The sequence below is a fragment of the Mauremys mutica genome, chromosome 4 (assembly GCF_020497125.1).
Source record: "Mauremys mutica isolate MM-2020 ecotype Southern chromosome 4, ASM2049712v1, whole genome shotgun sequence".
Lineage (NCBI taxonomy): Eukaryota > Metazoa > Chordata > Testudines > Geoemydidae > Mauremys > Mauremys mutica.
The window spans coordinates 124,387,596-124,405,682 of NC_059075.1; the positions used below are offsets into that span (position 1 = coordinate 124,387,596).

Genomic DNA, 18,087 nt, shown 5'->3' on the forward strand with positions numbered 1-18,087 from the left:
GAATGGGGGGTGGGAAGGGGAGTGTAGGGAGGTCCTGGAATGCTGTCCCCTGGAATGCTGTTTCTTTTCTAATTAAGCTTTGTATGAGTGGAGAAGGTTTCAGCCAGAATTAAAACACAAAAACCTTCCTCAAAAGAAGTAAATCCCTTTTCTTTAATGAATAATCTACAATAGGCATACAAAAATTGTACCTATTTCCCACTCTCCATCAGTAATTTAATCCTGTGCAGTTTACATCTATATGCAAAAGTGAATGCCAGTGGTATCTTTCTTTCTTCCTTAAAACCATGCCCGCTTTTCTATAGTCTGAGGCTAAGCACCCTGACTGCTCCCTCCAAAAGCTCCTCACCCTTATACCAGTACCCTGGCTGCTCCCACAACCCCGTCCCCAGCCCACTTATTCCCCCACAGCCCTCACCCTGACTGCTCCCCCACCTGCATGTCAGCACCCTGACCCCAGCCCCCTCTTGTAGAAGCAGCATGCCTGCAAATCTGGACCAGAGTGACTATTTGCCTCCCTTGTCTTCTGCTATGCCTGCTGCAACTTTTTAATTCTTTACATGTCCCCCTATTATAGCCCTTCTCCTCCATGCCCCCAAGAAGTTCCTGCAGCTGGAGCAGAGCTGGGCCTCCTCTTCCCACAGACCCAGGAGATCCACTACCTCCTGTGTACTCCAGGCAGGAGCATGTTTGCTGCCTGAAGCCATCCTGCACAGCTGGGCAGCTGCTATGTGAGCTCTCCACACCTAGCAAACAGGAAGAGCAAGTTCAAAACTACCTGGGGCTTTAAAGGGGGAGGGGCACATGCCTGTGTATCTGGCTGCAGGGCAGTAACCTTCAAAACGGCAACTGGAGCAGTCACAATGGACATTGTGGGACACCGCCTGGAGGCCACTTAGGGCAACATAAGCAATGCAGCATCTACACTGACGCTGCATCACTCTACCTACATCGCCCTAGGTGCTACACCTCTCATCAAGGTGATTTTATTATGTTGGTGCAGCAGGAAAGTTAAACTGGCAGGAGGAGCATCACACCATATATCTCTGTAGCGTAGACAAACCCTCAATTTCTTACACAATGTATCCTTAAGCGGCAGTTCTGATTCCTCACATACACCAGGGCTTTTTGCTCCCCACACCTATCCAGAAAGTGGGACTCTGCAACCCCACATTGGAACATTAGCAATCCAGGAAATGCTGAGTTAAGGGCTGCCCACACACTTCTACTGATATCACCAATCACTGATAGCTGGGGGAGACACTTACAAAAACCAGGAATGCAAAGTTTAAGTGACACTTTCCACATGTCCTTAACTCTGTCCCCTTTGAGCCCTGCCTTGAAGAATCCCTCAGGAAGACCACAGTACTGCACCCTTCCCTTCATCTTGGAGTTGTGCCAGGCACAGAGATAATGGAAGGTTTGGTTAAGGAGGACTAAGGCATTGTTATATTGCCAGTTTCTATTTCCCTCCCCTGCGTGAGATGCTGGGACAGAACAACACACGCACACCTACCCAGAAGAGGTGCAGCAGAACAGACAACTGGATTCAGCCAGACTGCAGAATGCCTTTGAAAGCCCAAACAGTTCAGCAGCATTTTCATTCCATTCTCTGCAGAAAACTGCGCCCTTGATTTCACAAATGTGCAACACCCAACATGTTGAAATAAAAGCATTTAGCCACCATTCTACTCTTGCTAAGGCAGTAGCTGAAGCAATGTCTGACCCAGTTGCGGTTTCATTAGTCAAGGGGAAAAAGACAGGCCAGGTCATGAAAGATCTGATTTTCCAGAGCTCAGCACCTGAAACTGGAGCCTGACTGTCAAATGGAAGCTGAGCTCTGGGCCAGATTAGCAAAAGTGTTCATCTCCTACTGTGACCTCAGCTATGACCTAACATGTTGAGTTCTGGAAACCTGGCCTCCGGGATTTGTCTACGCTAGAATTTGTGGCCCTGTTGCAACTCAATTAATTACCAATTAATGCAAGTTAACTAATAGGCCTCTAAATGCTAGTCTAGATACTTCACAAAGGTCTGTTGCGGGAGTCAAAAGTTTAAGGTTTGGCCTGGGGGTCTGTGATAAAGGTGCTTTCACAAAATACAGCACAAAGGTGGCTTTTAAAAACCAAATTACTATATATACACTTGTTCATAAGCCAAATATTTTTGGTAAAGAAGTGAAGCATCAAAGAGCGGGGATCAGCTTATAAACAGATCTACACCAAAATTTGATGATTTTAAACACTATGGAATTATTGAATATCTAATACACTGTTGTTTTGTTTACTTGGAGTATCCGCAGGCACAGAGACCCTCAGCTCCCTGTGGCCGTGGTTCGCCGTTCCCAGTCAATAGGAGCTGCAGGAAGTGGCTGGGAATGGCTCAGCGCAGCTAGAGGGAGCTGAGGGGCTTCATGCCTGCAGACGCTCCAGGTAAACAAAACGTCTGAACCCACCAGCAGCTTACCCTGACTAGCCAGGAGCCAAAGTTTGCCGCCCATTTATTGATGTCAATACTGCAGCCTTTTAAAGTTGCAAAGGCTTTGTTTAGTGGACTAGATTGGCTTGAAATGAATACTAAAAGAGCAGTGTTGCAGATCTGCATGATATTTGCCTCATGCATTTCACAAAATGCTATGCCTTACAAGCCAATCAGAAAAAAACCCATGAACAATAGTACTATAGCACTGGTGTCAGTCTGCTAGTGTGTAATTTGATCTCTTCATGCATTTCTGCCAATGGACCTCGTAAGTCTCGAGCAAATATGAAAATATAACATACCGAATCGATGGAATTGCTAATAAAATTTAAATAGCCTGTTATCACCACAGACATGCCAATCTACAAGGCTGCTTTGAAATAAACAAAGAACAATAATAATTTGACAGTGATAAAGCTGGTGACATTCCTATATAAAGTCCTAAAAAATCTATAACTATAATAATCTATTTTCATACTAGTATTTAAAATGAACGGTGAAATCAAAAGAAAATGGTCTGCTTATCATGCAGCGTTCAAACTTAAAGTTGTTGAATATGCAGAAGCAAACAATAATTGCGCCACTGCTCATGAATTCTGTATCAATGAGAAGCAAGTAAGAGAATGGTGAAAAAATAAAACACTAAAAGACATGCCAAGAAGCAAGAAAAAACATCCAACGAAGTGTGCTTCCTTTCCTGAGCTAGAAAAATATCTCAATAATTGGGTTGTTGAATGACGACAAAATAGGTACATTGTCACTAGAACTGGAATTCGTCTGCGTGCTCTGCAAATGTTGAAAGACGACAAATACAAGTCAGTAAAGCTGTCAATGTTTGTCGCATCAGCAGGTTGGAGTACTTGCTTCATGAACTGTCATAGTCTCAGTCTTCGTCGGCGAACAAAGACAGCACAAAAGCTGCCGAGAGATCTGGAAGAAAAAAATCGAATCTTTCCAAAGGTTTATTATAAAATATCGAAAGGAATATGCATTTGAACTGTCACAAATAGCAAATATGGACGAAACACCGATGACATTCCATCTTCCGAGCAACAGAACGGCAACCGGTGTTGGTGAAAAAAGTTTTAATTAAAACCACTGGCCATGAAAAAATCCATTTTATGGTGGTTTTATTGTGTTTGGCAAATGGATCAAAGCTCCCGCTTGTTATTTTTAAAAGAAAAACCTTACCTAAAAACATGAAATTTCCTGCTGATGTAATCGTACGTGCACACGAAAAGGGATGGATGAAAGTGGGACTATTGAATGGCTGGAGAAGTGTGGAATAAGAGACCAGGAGCACTTTTCAAGAAACCTGCTATGCTCGTTTGGGACATGTTCAGGGCACACAGGATGGATGAGGTGAAAAATGTGGCCAAAAATATTAAAACCACTTTGGCTGTAAAACCTGGTGGCTTAACTTCAGTTTTTGATGTCTGCCTGAACAAACCCTTTAAAGACAGGCTACGCAAAATGTGGTCTGAATGGATGTGCTCGGGCATGGTGAAGTTGACAAAAGGCGGGAATCTTATGAAATCCGAAATCAATCTGATCACTCAGTGGGTCAAGGACGCGTGGATGTCCTTTCCCTCGGAAATGACAGAAAAATCATTTTGGAAATGCTGTATCAGCAATGCACTCGATGGGTCAGAAGATGATGCCATATTTGATGATGACACAACAGAGACTGATGATAAGAAGGAATCTGAGTCTGAAGATGACACTGCTGACATCTACGATGACAATGCAGGTGCAGCTGTGACTGAAGCCGAGTTTAGTGAACTGCTTGTTGAATCAGAGACTGATTCAGACTTTGAAGGATTTTAAGACTTTTTAAAGTCTCATATTGTTCTAAGGTACTTATTTAAATATCCATTTGCTGATTTTAAATATTGACTGTAATTTTGAAGGTGAATAAATATTAGTTCAGTTATTATTATAACAACAGGTTTTTTGTTAGATTACATTAAAATAATTCTGGCAAAACTTTTGAGCATTTCTTGTGATGCCAAGTTTTAAAATATAGCAGGGGTTGGCAAACTTTGTCTCCTGGCCTGTCAACGTAAGCCGCTGGCGGGTGGGAGGTTTTGTTTACTTGGAGCGCCTACAGGCACAAAGTCCCTCAGCTCCCAGTGGCCGCGGTTTGCCGTTCCCAGCCAATGGGAGCTGTGGGAAGTGGTGTTACTTCCCACAGCTCCCATTGGCTGGGAATGGCAAACCACGGCCATTGGGAGCTGAAAGGCTCCGTGCCTGCGAACGCTCCAGGTAAACGAAACGTCCAGGCCCACTAGTGGCTTAGCCTAATGGGTCAGGAGCCAAACTTTGCCAACCCCTGAAATATAAGGACAGCTTATGAAAGGGTCATACAGTTTTTGCTATTTTTACCTATTCATCTTGGGGGGTCGGCTTATAAATGAATGGCTAATGAACAAGTATATATGGTAACTAGTTTGATTGGGTTAATGTGACTTGACACATCCCTTTCCATGTTAGCTTTGTCCTGACTAGGATTTAAAGGTGTGATGATAGCGTGCCTTAGCTGATGTCTCCTAACACTCACCCTACACTCTGGTGGAAACAGGGCAGTGTGGATTTCAGCATGCACTACACTGGGCGAGTTGATGTTTGGCTCCCCCAGGCTCCAATATGCACTATTTAGCACGTATGAAAGTAAGCCTCACCCCTTCTAAACTGGAGTTGTAAAACACGTTTGTTAGAAGTTATTAGCTAACACGAAAAACACCTTTTATCCCAGTCTAGACATACCAGAGATTAGCCTCTACAGTGGCATCACTGCCAAGTTTTGTTCATCTTTATGTGGAACATCTAATGTAAATATAATACACTAAATTGCATATGTGAAAATAATTTGCATATAACCATAATTTCACCTTTACAAAAATGGCCTGGATTTAGTGCTGGTGAAGGCATCATCTATTTGACAGCACTGCTGAGCCTTCATTCTTCTCCATGCTGTCAAGCCAGCAGGCCTCACCACTAATCTGGAGATGAATGATGTTTCTGCTAACGGGGTAGCGAGGAGATCGGTGGTAATAGACAGCCCATTCGATAATTATTTTTTCAGAACTATAACGTAACCAGTTTGTCAGCTAGGTAGTTTTTACACAGTGTTGGTTTAACTGTGGTGGGCCCAGGATATTGGACAGACAAGGTGGGGGAGGTGATATCTTATTGGACCAACTTCTGTTGGTGAGAGAGACAAGCTTTCAAGCTTACACAGAGACCTTCTTCACCAAGAAGAGTGCGGTGTAAGCTCAATAGCGTGTCCCTCTCACCAACAGAAGTTCAAAAAATATCACTTCACCCACCTTGTCCAGCTAGTTTTTAATCCATTTAGTATGTGCTGCTTTGAGTTTGTTCAGTGCTATTTTTAAATCAGAATTCCATAACAGTAGCCAGTCAAAAACATAGTCTAAATATATCACACTTACCTTTATCAACCAAATTTGTAATTTCATCAAAAAACAGTATCAAGTTTGCTTGGCAAGATCTATTTTCCACAAAACCATACTGAATGGCCTGAATTATGCTGCCATTCTTTAATTGTTTACTGACTGCATCCAACCTCAGCTTTTCCATTATTTTACCAAGGATCGATGTTAGGCTAACCACATTAGAGTTACCTGGGTTGTCCCATTTACCCTTTTAAAACCCTGATACTACATTGCCCCCCCCCCTTTTTTTTTTTTTTAAAAAGCAGTCCTCTGAAACTTCTGAAACAGTCCAAGATTTTAAAAATTCCACATCAATGGTCAAGAGAACTCCTAAGCCAACTCTTTTAAAACTCTTGGGTGCAAGTTATCCGGTTTGCTGATTTAAGAATGCTTAACTTTAACTGCTGCTGTTTAACATCCTCCCCAGTTGCTGTTGGAACAGAGTATTTCATTATCACTGTAAGGTGTGAAATCATCATCTAGCTTCTTTGGAAACAGAGAAGAAATATTTATTGAGCACTTCTGCCTTTTCTCAATCAATATACACAATTTTACTATCTCCATCACTAATCAACCTAGACTATTGTTAGGATTTCTTTTATTTGTGATATATTTAGCAATGCCATGCCCCTCCAGCAAATACAACCTTTACAATACAGCTCTTCCTAGAAAGGTCCCCTATAACCTGGTTTAGACCCTGTTATTTCATTCGTTGGAATGAAATGAAGTCAGCAGAACCAAGCATCGACCACCATCACTGGTGGGGGGTGGACAATAGGGAAACTGGAGGTAGAAGCCTGGGGCCTGATGTTAGAAAGCAGCACAAAAGGCCTCTGCATGGAAGCTGACCCAAAAAAGGTCAGAGGAGCTGCTGCATGCTTCGAGTGTAGACCACCACCCCTTTGCTGTGATTATAGCCTGGGAACTCTCAGGAGTCTCTCTCCTCATGCCAGTAACTCATAGGAGGTTTGGCTTAGGCCATTTCCTATTTACTGCTCTGGGGTCCTGCATGCAGTTATGGAAATAGTTAGTGCTTCCCAGTGAGTACTGGATAGGGCTCCTGTTTGGATCTTATTCCTACATGGGAGCTCACACTTCATCAGAAAGGCATTTCCTCATATACTCATTGCTTAGGAGGAGGGCTAGAGAGTGGTCCAGCCAGTACCTCTGCTCTCCCCTTAATGCAGAGAGGGTCAGTACTGCAGGAAACCTGCATGTTTAAAATCCAGAAAACATGAGGAGACGATGTTTGCAAGGGAACTAAGTCACAAGCAAGAGGATTGCAAGAGCGCCCTCAACCCAGGACCAGGATCACTGAAGGATTTGGTGAGGGTGGGGAGGGAGGCACTGAGGGTATTTTGCAATTACACCATTGGCAAGAAAGCAAATACAAGCTGCTGTTTTCAGGCTCAACAGGAAATACAACACACAACAAGCGGTGCCTCACCCCACTAGCTCAAAAGTAACACATTTCTCAATCTCCATCTAGATTAGATGTTCCATGAATCACATAAATGTCCAATCCTTTCCTGAATCCTCCTAAATTGGACTCAAATCGATTTGGCAGCAGCAAATTCTTCTAGACCTCCTATCCCCAAAAGATGTTTGTAACACTGACCACAATGGACAGGACACATCTATTAAGAACCACCCAGCCAGGCTTGTAAACTGCAGGTCAAAAAGTCACAACTAAAGAGAACTTCAACATGGATGACTAACTCGTCTAATGAGGGTCTTTTAAGGCAACTATACAGGTGTATCCCCAACATAGCCCTTAAATGCATGACTAGAGGGCAGAGAACAAACTCCTACAGATATTTTATTTTTGATACTTTCACTAAAAAGATACATAGGAAATGAAACACAAAACATGTGATAGGAACAAATGGAGGAATTCAGAGTGTTGGCTGAAAGTGCATCATTAACTCCTTCTACCGTGTCCCTGGTCCCACCCCATCCCTGAAGCACAGAATCAACAGCACACGAAAAGAGCACCACCACCCAAAACCCAGACATTGTGGGAGGCTTGGCAGGAGTGACTGGGGCTTCTGGTCTTTGATCCAAAGATGTAAGATGAGCTGAAGGGGAGGGCAGTCTAGCAAGCCAATGGATGAAGCTGCATTATTTGCAGCTTCAGCTGTGGAGCTTGGACTGTATGTTTTGTACACAGCATTATGGGCATGAGAAGACGAGGTGTTAGGAGCCAAGGAAGTAAACAGCTGAGAGTAAAGGCATGAAAGGGGTTTGAAGTGCCAGTTCTAAATGCCTTGTGTCTTGAGGCAGGGAATGGTTCTTATTCAGTAGTACATGTACGTTCTAAATTGATCCTGAGTCCTGTCTACCCTCCCATGTCTCAGTCACCAAGGGATCTGCTGGTTCCACTGTTCTGCACGATGACAAACACTAACAGGGTTGTGGTGAGCAGCAGAGTGAGGTTTCTGCTGCCAGAAAAAGCTCTCACTCCCAAGACAAGTCCATCAATCTTCTTGAAGAAAATTCGACCATGTTAAACACATTATTCTCACCTCTTCCAGTCTGTTTCCAGTAGGCAGACTGGGATACTGCAGTCTTGCCAACACCCCAATCTCCGCTTCTCCCTCCTTCACTATTACCTGGAGTGCCAGCCTTTCTCCTCCTTCACCACATCTGGATCTCAGTAGTTGAAAGCATTAGTGTGCGAATTCTGTCCTTTGTACACAGGTCCATGTATAACCTGCAGGTGTAGTTCCAGTGTAGCGCATACTGGCAATCATCTGCATGGAAGTGCACTTGGTACATAGAACACTTAGCTTTAAACATTTAGTTTGTATGAGAATCTGAAGCTGGTACATCAAGAACAGTTTGGATTCCACCCTCAAACACGCAGGCAGCTCAGAGCTGCCAGTGACCCTGCAAGGACTGCAGGTGCAGAGGTGACTGTCAGATCAGCTGTAAGTACGTATCTTCCTAAACATTCATTAGGCTGGCTGACCAGCCAAAGCTCCAAGCATATCTGCTGTGTTGATAAAGTTAGCTGTTGGGATGGCAGGTTGGCAGAGGATGCAACTTCTCCTGACACACTCAAGTACCTTTTTCTAGCTTCACACAGAGCTCTTGATTTCAAGTGGCTGCTGGGGAGATGTCTTTGTCCACACAACGTATTTCAAGCAGCACAGAAAGAATGCTGCACTGGTGCCTGCAGTCCCTGCATCCCCAGCTATCAGGAACAGTCCCTGCAAACCACGTGAGACTCTCCTCCTTCAGCCTGTCCTTCTCAAGGAGTTTCTCTCACCTGGGCTTCTCCAAAGTCACTTCTCCCGAAGGACACAAACACCAGCATCACAACGCTGTGTCCCCAGTGAGGTCACCACTTCCCAGCTGTCAATGATAGGATCATAGCACTCAATGCTGCTCAGCAGCGAGTTGCCATCATACCTGCAAAGGACAGAGGGCTACAGGTGAGTAATAATTTCTGAGAGGGAGAGAGGGGAGTACGGAGCCCTGGGTGGGAGCTTAAGGAGTTACCCTGGGCATTCGAAGGCCCAAAATGCTGCTAAAGTTCTGTGTACAGGGAAGGAGGGCTGAATTAAGATCAGTACAGCAGTTCCAGAGCACCTCTCCCACTATCTCCCTGGCCAGCTCAGCAGCGTCCCAGCACGTGGCGCTGCTTGTTTAATTCACTATGGTGATACCATGGCCTGTCATTCTTTGGGTACGCCAAAAGGGAAATACATGGAGAGCCCCTGTTTTGAAGCTCTACTGCAGGATCTGCATTCACTGCACTAAACTTACTTGCTGGCTATTAGTTTGCTTAGTGACAACAAACCACTCCCCCTCCCCCAGCCTGGGTTGGACGCTCCCTGCTAATACGTTTTAAACATGGCTGTCCTCGTCTGCACTAAGGATTAAGTCTTGTTTAGCAGCGTGTTAGAGGACTCTTTTCCTACCACCAAACAAGTTCCCAGTGTAGACAACCCCTCAAAGACCAGCAAGACCCACCCTTCTTACCCAGCTATTGCATACAGCCGTCCCCTCAGCACAGTGGCACCCACGTAGCAACGAGGCGTTGTCATACTCGTCACAGTAGTCCAGGAATCAGTGCGAACGTTATAGGCTTCCACAGAGGAAAGATGCGCTGTCCCATCAAACCCACCAACAACGTAAATGTGATCGTTCAACAACGCTACTCCTGCTCCTGGAAGGGGAAGGGGAGTTACGCTGAGCAACAGTGACCAGCACACGATTATCACTGCAGCTAGGCTGGATGGAAAGCCCTCTCCCCATAACTGCAACTCTATGGCAGGGATGCTACTGCACTTAACAGTGATGGAAAGGACATTTCTTACTTGCTTCAACTTTCTGCAAAATAGATTGTTAGGGTTCAAGTGTTTCCTGATTGTTCTTACCTCAAAGGAGACACTTTGGTGAAAGTTTGGTAAACTTTGTGGTTTTCATTCATCCATCCAACTGAAAAAAAGATAGTTACTCACCTTTGTAACTGTTTTCTTCGAGATGTGTTGCTCATATCCATTCTAATTAGGTGTGCGTGCGCTGTGTGCACGGCCGTCGGAGGAACTTTTACCCTAGCAACACCCGGTGGGTTGGCCGCGGAGCCCCCTGGAGTGGTGCCTTCATGGCGCTGGATATATACCCTGGGCAACCCAGCGCCCCCTCAGTTCCTTCTTGCCAGCTACTCCAATAAAGGGGAAGGAGGGCAGGTTTGGAATGGATATGAGCAACACATCTCGAAGAACAACAGTTACAAAGGAGAAGGGATAGCTCAGTGGTTTAAGCACTGGCCTTCTAAACCCAGGGTCGTGAGTTCAATCCTTGAGGGGACCATTTAGGGATCGGGGTACCCTGTCAGGGACAGTACTTGGTCCTGCTAGTGAAGGCAGGGGACTAGACTCAATGACCTTTCATGGTCCCTTCCAGTTCTATGAGATAGGTATATCTCCATATAGGATATTATTATTAAAGGTAAGTAACCGTCTTTTCTTCTTCGAGTGCTTGCTCATTGATTCCAATTAGGTGACTCCCAAGCCTTACCTAGGCAGTGGGGTCGGAGTGAAGTGCCTTGGATTGTAGGATCGCCCTACCAAATGCTGCATCATCTCTGGCTTGTCTAACGATGGCATAGTGTGAGGCAAACGTATGCACTGAAGACCAAGTAGCAGCTCTGCAGATCTCCTGGATTGGCACCTGGGCCAGGAAGTCTGCCGACGAGACTTGAGCCCTTGTGGAGTGAGCAGTGAGATGGGGGGGTTGGGATCCCGGCCAGATCATAGCAAGCAAAAATACATGACGTGATCCAAGAAGAGATGCACTGGGAGGTGACTAGAAGACCCTTCATCCGGTCTGCTACCGCGATGAAGAGCTGTGTCGTTTTCTGGAATGGTTTCGTACATTCAGTGTAGAAGACAAGAGCCCTACGAACATTGAGGGAGTGAAGCCGTTGTTCCTGACTATTGGCATGAGGTTTTGTGAAGAAAACCAGGAGGAAGATATCCTGGTTGATATGAAAAGTTGATACCATCTTGGGAAGAAAGGCAGGGTGAGGTTGTAGCTGCACCTTATCCATATGGGAAGATTGTGTAAGGTGGTTCCGATGTAAGAGCCTTGAGCTCAGAGACCCGCCTCGCCAAAGTGATCGCAACGAGGAAAGCTGTTTTCCAAGAGAGGTACAAAAGGGAACATGTGGCCAAAGGTTCAAACGGGGGTTCCATAAGTCTGGAGAGGACCAAGTTGAGGTCCCACGTGGGTATAGGCTGCTGTACCTGTGGATATAGATGATCCAGGCCCTTGAGGAACCTACCAACCATGGGGTTGGCGAAGACAGATCGCCCATTCGCTCCCAGGTGGAAAGCTGAGATGGCTGCCAGGTAAACTCTGATGGATGATATCACCAAGCCCTGCTGTTTTAGTTCCAGGAGATAGTCTAGAATGAGAGGCACGGACACTTGGAGGGGAAGCGTGTCGTGGAGAGAGCACCAGCATGAGAATCGCTTCCATTTAGCCATATACGTAGCTTGAGTGGAAGGTTTCCTGATGCTCAACAGGACCTGATGCACCAAACGAGAACAGAGAAGTTCAGAGTGGCTCAGCCATGCAGCATCCATGCCATGAGGTGGAGGGACCACAAGTTGGGGTGACAGAGGCGGCTACGATCCTGCGTGATCAGGTCCGGAAAGAGAGGCAGCAGAATCGGGGTGTCCATCGAAATCTCTAACAGCGTGGTGTACCAATGCTGCCTGGGCCACACTGGGGCGACCAGAATCAGTCGTGATCTGTTCCTGTGCGCCTTGATCGGGACCTTGCGTACAAGGGGAAACGGTGGGAAAGTGTACAACAACCTGCTCGTCCACGGGAGTAGGAAGGCGTCTGTGAGCAAGCCTGGGGAGTGGCTCTGGAGGGACTTCCAGTTGCTGGGACTTCCAGTTGCTGCGTGAGGCAAACAGGTCAACCTGGGGAAACCCCCACTTTAGGAAAATGGGATGGATGACATCGGGTTGGAGTGACCACTCATGGGATTGGAAGGACTTACTGAGGTGGTCCAACAACGTGTTCTGGACCCCTGGGAGAAACAATGCCACCAGGTGAATGGAATGGGCTATGCAGAACTCCCAGAGTCGAATGGCCTCTTGACAGAGGGGGGAGGAACGAGCCACCCCTTGCTTGTTGATGTAGAACATGGCCGTGGTGTTGTCTGTGAGGACCACCACACAATGACCATGCAACCGCTCCCAAAAGGCTTGTCATGCAAGATTCACTGCCATCAGCTCCCGTACATTGATATGGACAGAGAGATCGGATGGGGCCCACAAACCTTGCGTCTGGATGTCCCCGAGGTGGGCGCCCCATCCCAGGGCTGACACGTCCGTGATGAGGGACAAGGAGGGTTGAGGGGTGTGGAAAGGGACTCCTTCGCATACCACCCTTGGGTCTAGCCACCATTGGAAGGAGGCCAGGACCCTTTCCAGAACAGTGACCACCAGGTTCAGGCTGTCTTGACCTGGGCGGTAGACAGATGCCAGGGAGGGCTGAAGCGGTCGGAGCCGAAGTCTAGCATGTCTGGTCACGTATGTGCAGGAAGCCATATGACCCAGGAGACTCAGGCATGTTCTTGCCGTTGAGGTTAGAAACCTCTGAAGGCTCTGGTTGAGGCCCGTCAGAGTGTGGAAACGTGCGTCCGGCAGGAGGGCTTGGGCATGCATGGAATCTAGGATTGCCCCATTCAATTCTACTCTATTCTCTGGGTTGGTTCTAGAGTCAACTTCGCCACACTGAAGAGAAGACCTAACAGAGAAAATGTGTCCATGACCACTTGAACGTGGGATTGCACCTGTTCTTTGGTGTGACCTTGGATGAGCCAGTCGTCGAGATATGGGTATACCTGTATCCGTCTCCGACAAAGAGAGGCTGCCACAACTGCCATACATTGGTGAACACCTGGTGAACGCCGTGGAAAGGCAGAACGGAAGGACCGTCAACAGGTAGTGTTCGCGGTTGACAACAAAGCGGAGGAAGCGTCTGTGTGCCGGATGAATTGCTCTGTGGAAATATGCGTCCTTCATGTCGAGGGCGGCATACCAGTCTCCAGGATCCAGGGAAGGTATAATGGTACCCAAGGAGATCATGCAGAACTTAATGAATTTGTTGAGTCCGCGCAAGTCCAGAATAGGCCGAAGCCCGCCCTTTGCCTTGGGTATTAGGAAGTAACGGGAGTAAAACCCCTTGTCCCTTAGTTCTCTTGGAACATCTTCGATTGCCCCCATGGATAAGAGTGTTTGAATCTCCTGAATGAGGAGTTGCTCGTGAGAAGGGTCCCTGAAGAGGGAAGGGGAGGGAGGGTGGGGAGAAAGAAAATTGGACAGAGTATCCCCTTTTCACTGTGCGAAGAACCCTATGGTCCGTGGTTATACGGGACCAAGCACAGTGGAAATGGGATAAACAATTCAGGAAGGGTGGGGTAGGATCCTGACCGAGGTCCGGTATATCATCCAGTACATCGAACATCCCTTCAAAAGTTTTGCTGAGGGCTTGGAGGGGCCTTGGCCGGGTTGGTGGTTGGAGGGTTTCCTCCTGGTATTGCACCCCCGCCTCCTATAGAAGTCCTGCCTCGGCCGAGGATAGGAGCTTTGGGGCTGAGGCTTAAATGGCTTCCGCTGGGTAGCTGGTGTGTGCATCCCCAGCAATCACATTATGGCCCTTGAGTCCTTAAGGCTCTGAAGCCTCGAGTCAGTTTTGTCTGAAAACAGGCCCTCTCCATCAAAGGGGAGATCATGTAATGTTTGCTGAAGCTCCAGTGGTAAGCCAGAAGCTTACAGCCAAGATATATGTCTCATTGCAATGCCCGAAGAGAGGGTCCAAGCAGCAGAGTCTGCGGTGTCCAACAAGGCCTGTAATGAGGTCCTCGCCACCATCTTGCCCTCTTTCACCAAGGCTCCAAACTTCTCTCTCAACTCCAAAGGAACCAGCTCCTTGAACTTTAACATGGAGTTCCAAGAGTTATAGTTGTATTGGCTCAGGAGCACCTGCTGGTTTGCGATCTGGAGCTGAAGACCGCCTGAGGAGTAAACTTTGCGCCCAAATAAATTGAGGCGTTTGGCCTCTTTTGATTTGAGTGCTGGGGCTTGCTGACCATGGCACTCCTTCTCATTCACTGAGGCTACCACCAATGAAAAAGGCTGTGCATGTGTGTACAGATAGTCATATCCCTTGGAGGGGACGAAGTACTTCCGCTCCACCCCTTTAGCAGTTGGAGGAATGTACGTGCGTATTTGCCAGATTGTTCTGGCCATGGTCTGAATGGTCCAGATGAGCGGTAGGGCCACCCTGGATGGAGCCTCTGCGGACAAAATGTCAACCACAGGGTCCTCCACCTCTAGAACCTCCTCCGCTTGGAGGTTCATATTCTGCACCACCCTACATAAGAGGTCCTGGTGGGCACAGTGGTCTATTGGGGGGGGACCCGAAATAGCAGTGCCTGCCACTGCCTCATCAGGTGAGGAGGAGGAGGAGGCCACAGGAGGAAGAGGATCATCTGGGCCCTCTTGGTCAGCTGTGTCTCAGAGTCCTGAGCCCGCGATCTCAGCGTCCGGATCCAGAAGTGGGGTTGGAGGAGGGTCTGGAGCCTGGATGGACAACGCCCCGGGTTCCATGCCCCCAGGAGCAAGATGGCTGACAGAGGCCTCTGGCACCCGCGGCTCGGAAGGGGCTGAATGAAGCCCCTGACGGAGCACCCTGGGCCTGGTGGTACGCCCACGACATCCAAAAGGGCCACTGAGTAGACCCTTGGACTGGACCTTGTCCCTGTGCCTGCCAATAAGCAGCCCCTGAATTCAGACGTGATCCAAGTGGCAGCGGTCTGATAGACGCGACCCCGCATCTGACTCTGTCGAATGAGAGGCAGAGGGCGATGGCCACGGTGGTGCCAAGTGGGTCTGCGCTGAGTCGCGTCGACGCGATGGAGATTGGTACCACGAAGATGGAAAGCAATGCCGCGAGGGGGAGAGGTGCCGTGACCTAGATTCGTGCCGGGGTCTGGACCTGTGCCAAGATCTGGACCTAGACCTCGACGGTGATAGTCGTTGGGAGTGGCGTCTGGACCGAGAATGGCGTACAGACCGGTGCCGGGAGTCTGATCAGTGCTGCGAGTACAACCAGTGCCGTGAAGGAGAGCGGTGCTGGGACTATGAGCGAGGTCGGGACTGCGAGTGGTGTTGGGAGCAGGAATGGTGCCGAGAGCAGGAACAGTGCTGTGGCTCAACCGACAGTGCCAGGTGGATAAAAGCCGGCTTGCCCCAGGAGGGGACCACACGAGCAGCCTTTCTCTGCTGAGGGGATGCCGACGCTGTCATACCAATCAGATCCCTTGCAGCCGCAAATGTGTCTGGAGTCGATGGCAACTGGACTTCAACCACACTATGTGTCGGGGAGTCCAGACTCACTGGCTGCGCTCTCAGTGCCGGAGTCAGTGGTGCCGAAGTCGGCACTTGTGCCCCTGGTCGCTCCTTTATGGGATGCGGCGCCGAGGGTGGGTCCAGGGAAGCTGGTGTCTGCTGAGGTGGACCAGCATTTACTGGTCTATAGTGCCGCTTCTGACCAGGTGAGTGCGAGCGGTGCCAGACCGATGATGCCGGCTGCGGTGACAGGGAACGCCGGTGCCGTGGGTCTCTATCAGAGTCTGACCGCGGTGCAGTTCCTACTGTTGCCACCGGGGTGCTGCGCACCGAAGCGCTTGGTGCTGGGTCTTGGCACGGTGCTGGAGGTTGAGGGCTAAGAGCCACCTCTATGAGGAGCTGTCGCAAACGAAAGTCCCACTCCTTTTTAGTCCAGGGCCAAAAACCTTTGCAGATCCTGCACTTCTCGGTCTGATGAGACTCCCCCAGACACTTTAGGCAAGAGTCATGGGGGTCGCCTGTTGGCATGGGCTTGGAGCAGGACATGCAGGGTTTAAAGCCCAGAGCCTTGGACATGAGCCCAAGCTACCAGTGAGGAGGAGGGAAGATCCCTGCCAACCCGCTAAATAGAACTATTTATACTATACTATATAAAAACTAATTATACTAACTATAAACTATTAACACTGTTCAGAGGAATAACGCTAGGGAGAGTGGAGAGCAGCAAAGCCGGGCTCCACAGTTCCAACGACCGTCACGGGTGGTAAGAAGGAACTGAGGGGGCGCTGGGTCGGCAGGGGTATATATCCAGCGCCATGAAGGTGCTACTCCAGGGGGCTCCACGACCGACCTACTGGGTGTTGCTAGGGTAAAAGTTCACCAACGGCCATGCATGCAGCACACACACACCTAATTGGAATCAATATGAGCAAGCACTCGAAGAACAACAACTGGATTTCTCTGCTTTTAGTGGACAGTTTGGGCAATATGCATGAGGAGGGGGCAGGGCACTGGGGTCAGGCTGCAGACAGAGCTGAAGCAATAGCTCTAAACATGCTCGCCCAACTCAAGGGTGCAGAAAGGTTTAAACCCAATTGAACTGCCGTGATTCTACTGAGTGTGTGGGAGGCCATGCTGGGGACTCAGTACAGAGGAGTAGTTTGATGGCCGTACAAATGAGTGGATCCATTAATATGCACACATAGGTCTAACCCCTGCACAGTGAATGCATTCATCTCTGGCTGCTACTCAGCTCATTGGCTGTAGTGGGGAGAAGGCAACTGCTCTGCACCAAGCTGGGGATGGAATTCCTTTACCCCATCCCTCTTAGACCTTCTTCACCCAGCCAGGCAATATCTGGCTCTAAGGACATGAACCTGTCATCAACCTCAGTGATGTGGTGGCACTGAAGCACAGCAGAATTAAAATCCCACCTTGCTCCAAAATGACCATACCTATTGGATAAGGTCAAAGTTACCCTTTCCCTGGGATGTGGTTTACTGGTAACTCAAACAACAGAAAATAAACCTCACCCTAAACTCTTTCCCAGCCTGATTGTTCCTAGCCACATTACCTTTCAGATCTGGTGCAGCTGTGAAGCACCTACCACACTGAGCCAGCAGAATGTGCTCAGTAACTTTATGCAGGGTTCTAAATCCTGCTAAGAGTGAAGGTTAACAGCTGAGCCCTGGATAGAGTCATAGATTCCAAGGCCAGAAAGGACCACTGTGATCATCTAGTCTGACCTCCTGTAAAACACAGGCCAAAGAACGTCCCCAAAAGAATTCCTGAGCACATCAGTTAAAAACCTCCCTTCTTGATTTAAAAATGGTCAGTGATGGAGAATCTACCGTGACCCTTGGTCAGTTGTTCCAGTGGTTAATTACCTGTTAACAGTGTATATCTTATTTCCAGTCTCAATCTGTATCTCTAGTCAGGGTTGTAAATACTGACACCTTGTTACAGTCAACACTATTAACTATTTTACTGCTGATCATCTTCACAGAAACAGCCAGCTACCCTGGGATTCTATTCTATACTCTATTGTTTTATACTGCACTCACCACCATAGTATCCAAGAGCCTTCCAGTAATGCATTAAGCCATGTGACTATATATCTGTCACATGTTGTTTATTCTCTCATTTTCTCCCCATATGGAGAAGCACATGAAGTGGGGTATCTTGGGTTGGTAGCATCTATTATTTTTAAATATAGGTATACCTGTTGCTATGTGCTTATAGTAAAGAAAGCAAGGGGAAAGAATGTGCTTATA

The 18,087-nt window shown here is 47.8% G+C and overlaps 1 protein-coding gene across 3 annotated transcripts in view; it reads right to left on the reverse strand.

Annotated features, from left to right (window-relative positions):
• Nucleotides 1-467: 467 nt before the first annotated feature.
• KLHL12 (kelch like family member 12) overlaps nt 468-18,087 on the reverse strand; it is an 85,566-nt gene continuing 67,946 nt past the window's right edge. For 2 of the 3 annotated variants that reach the window (XM_045012596.1, XM_045012598.1), the window contains 2 exons: nt 9,921-10,107; nt 7,740-9,347 (listed from right to left, as the gene is read on the reverse strand). In XM_045012596.1, coding sequence (XP_044868531.1) covers nt 9,221-9,347; nt 9,921-10,107 — 314 coding nt within the window. In that variant the 3' untranslated portion in view covers nt 7,740-9,220. Of the gene's footprint in view, nt 3,409-7,739; nt 9,348-9,920; nt 10,108-18,087 lie in introns of those variants that run through there. The other variant, XM_045012597.1, reaches the window with a different exon arrangement.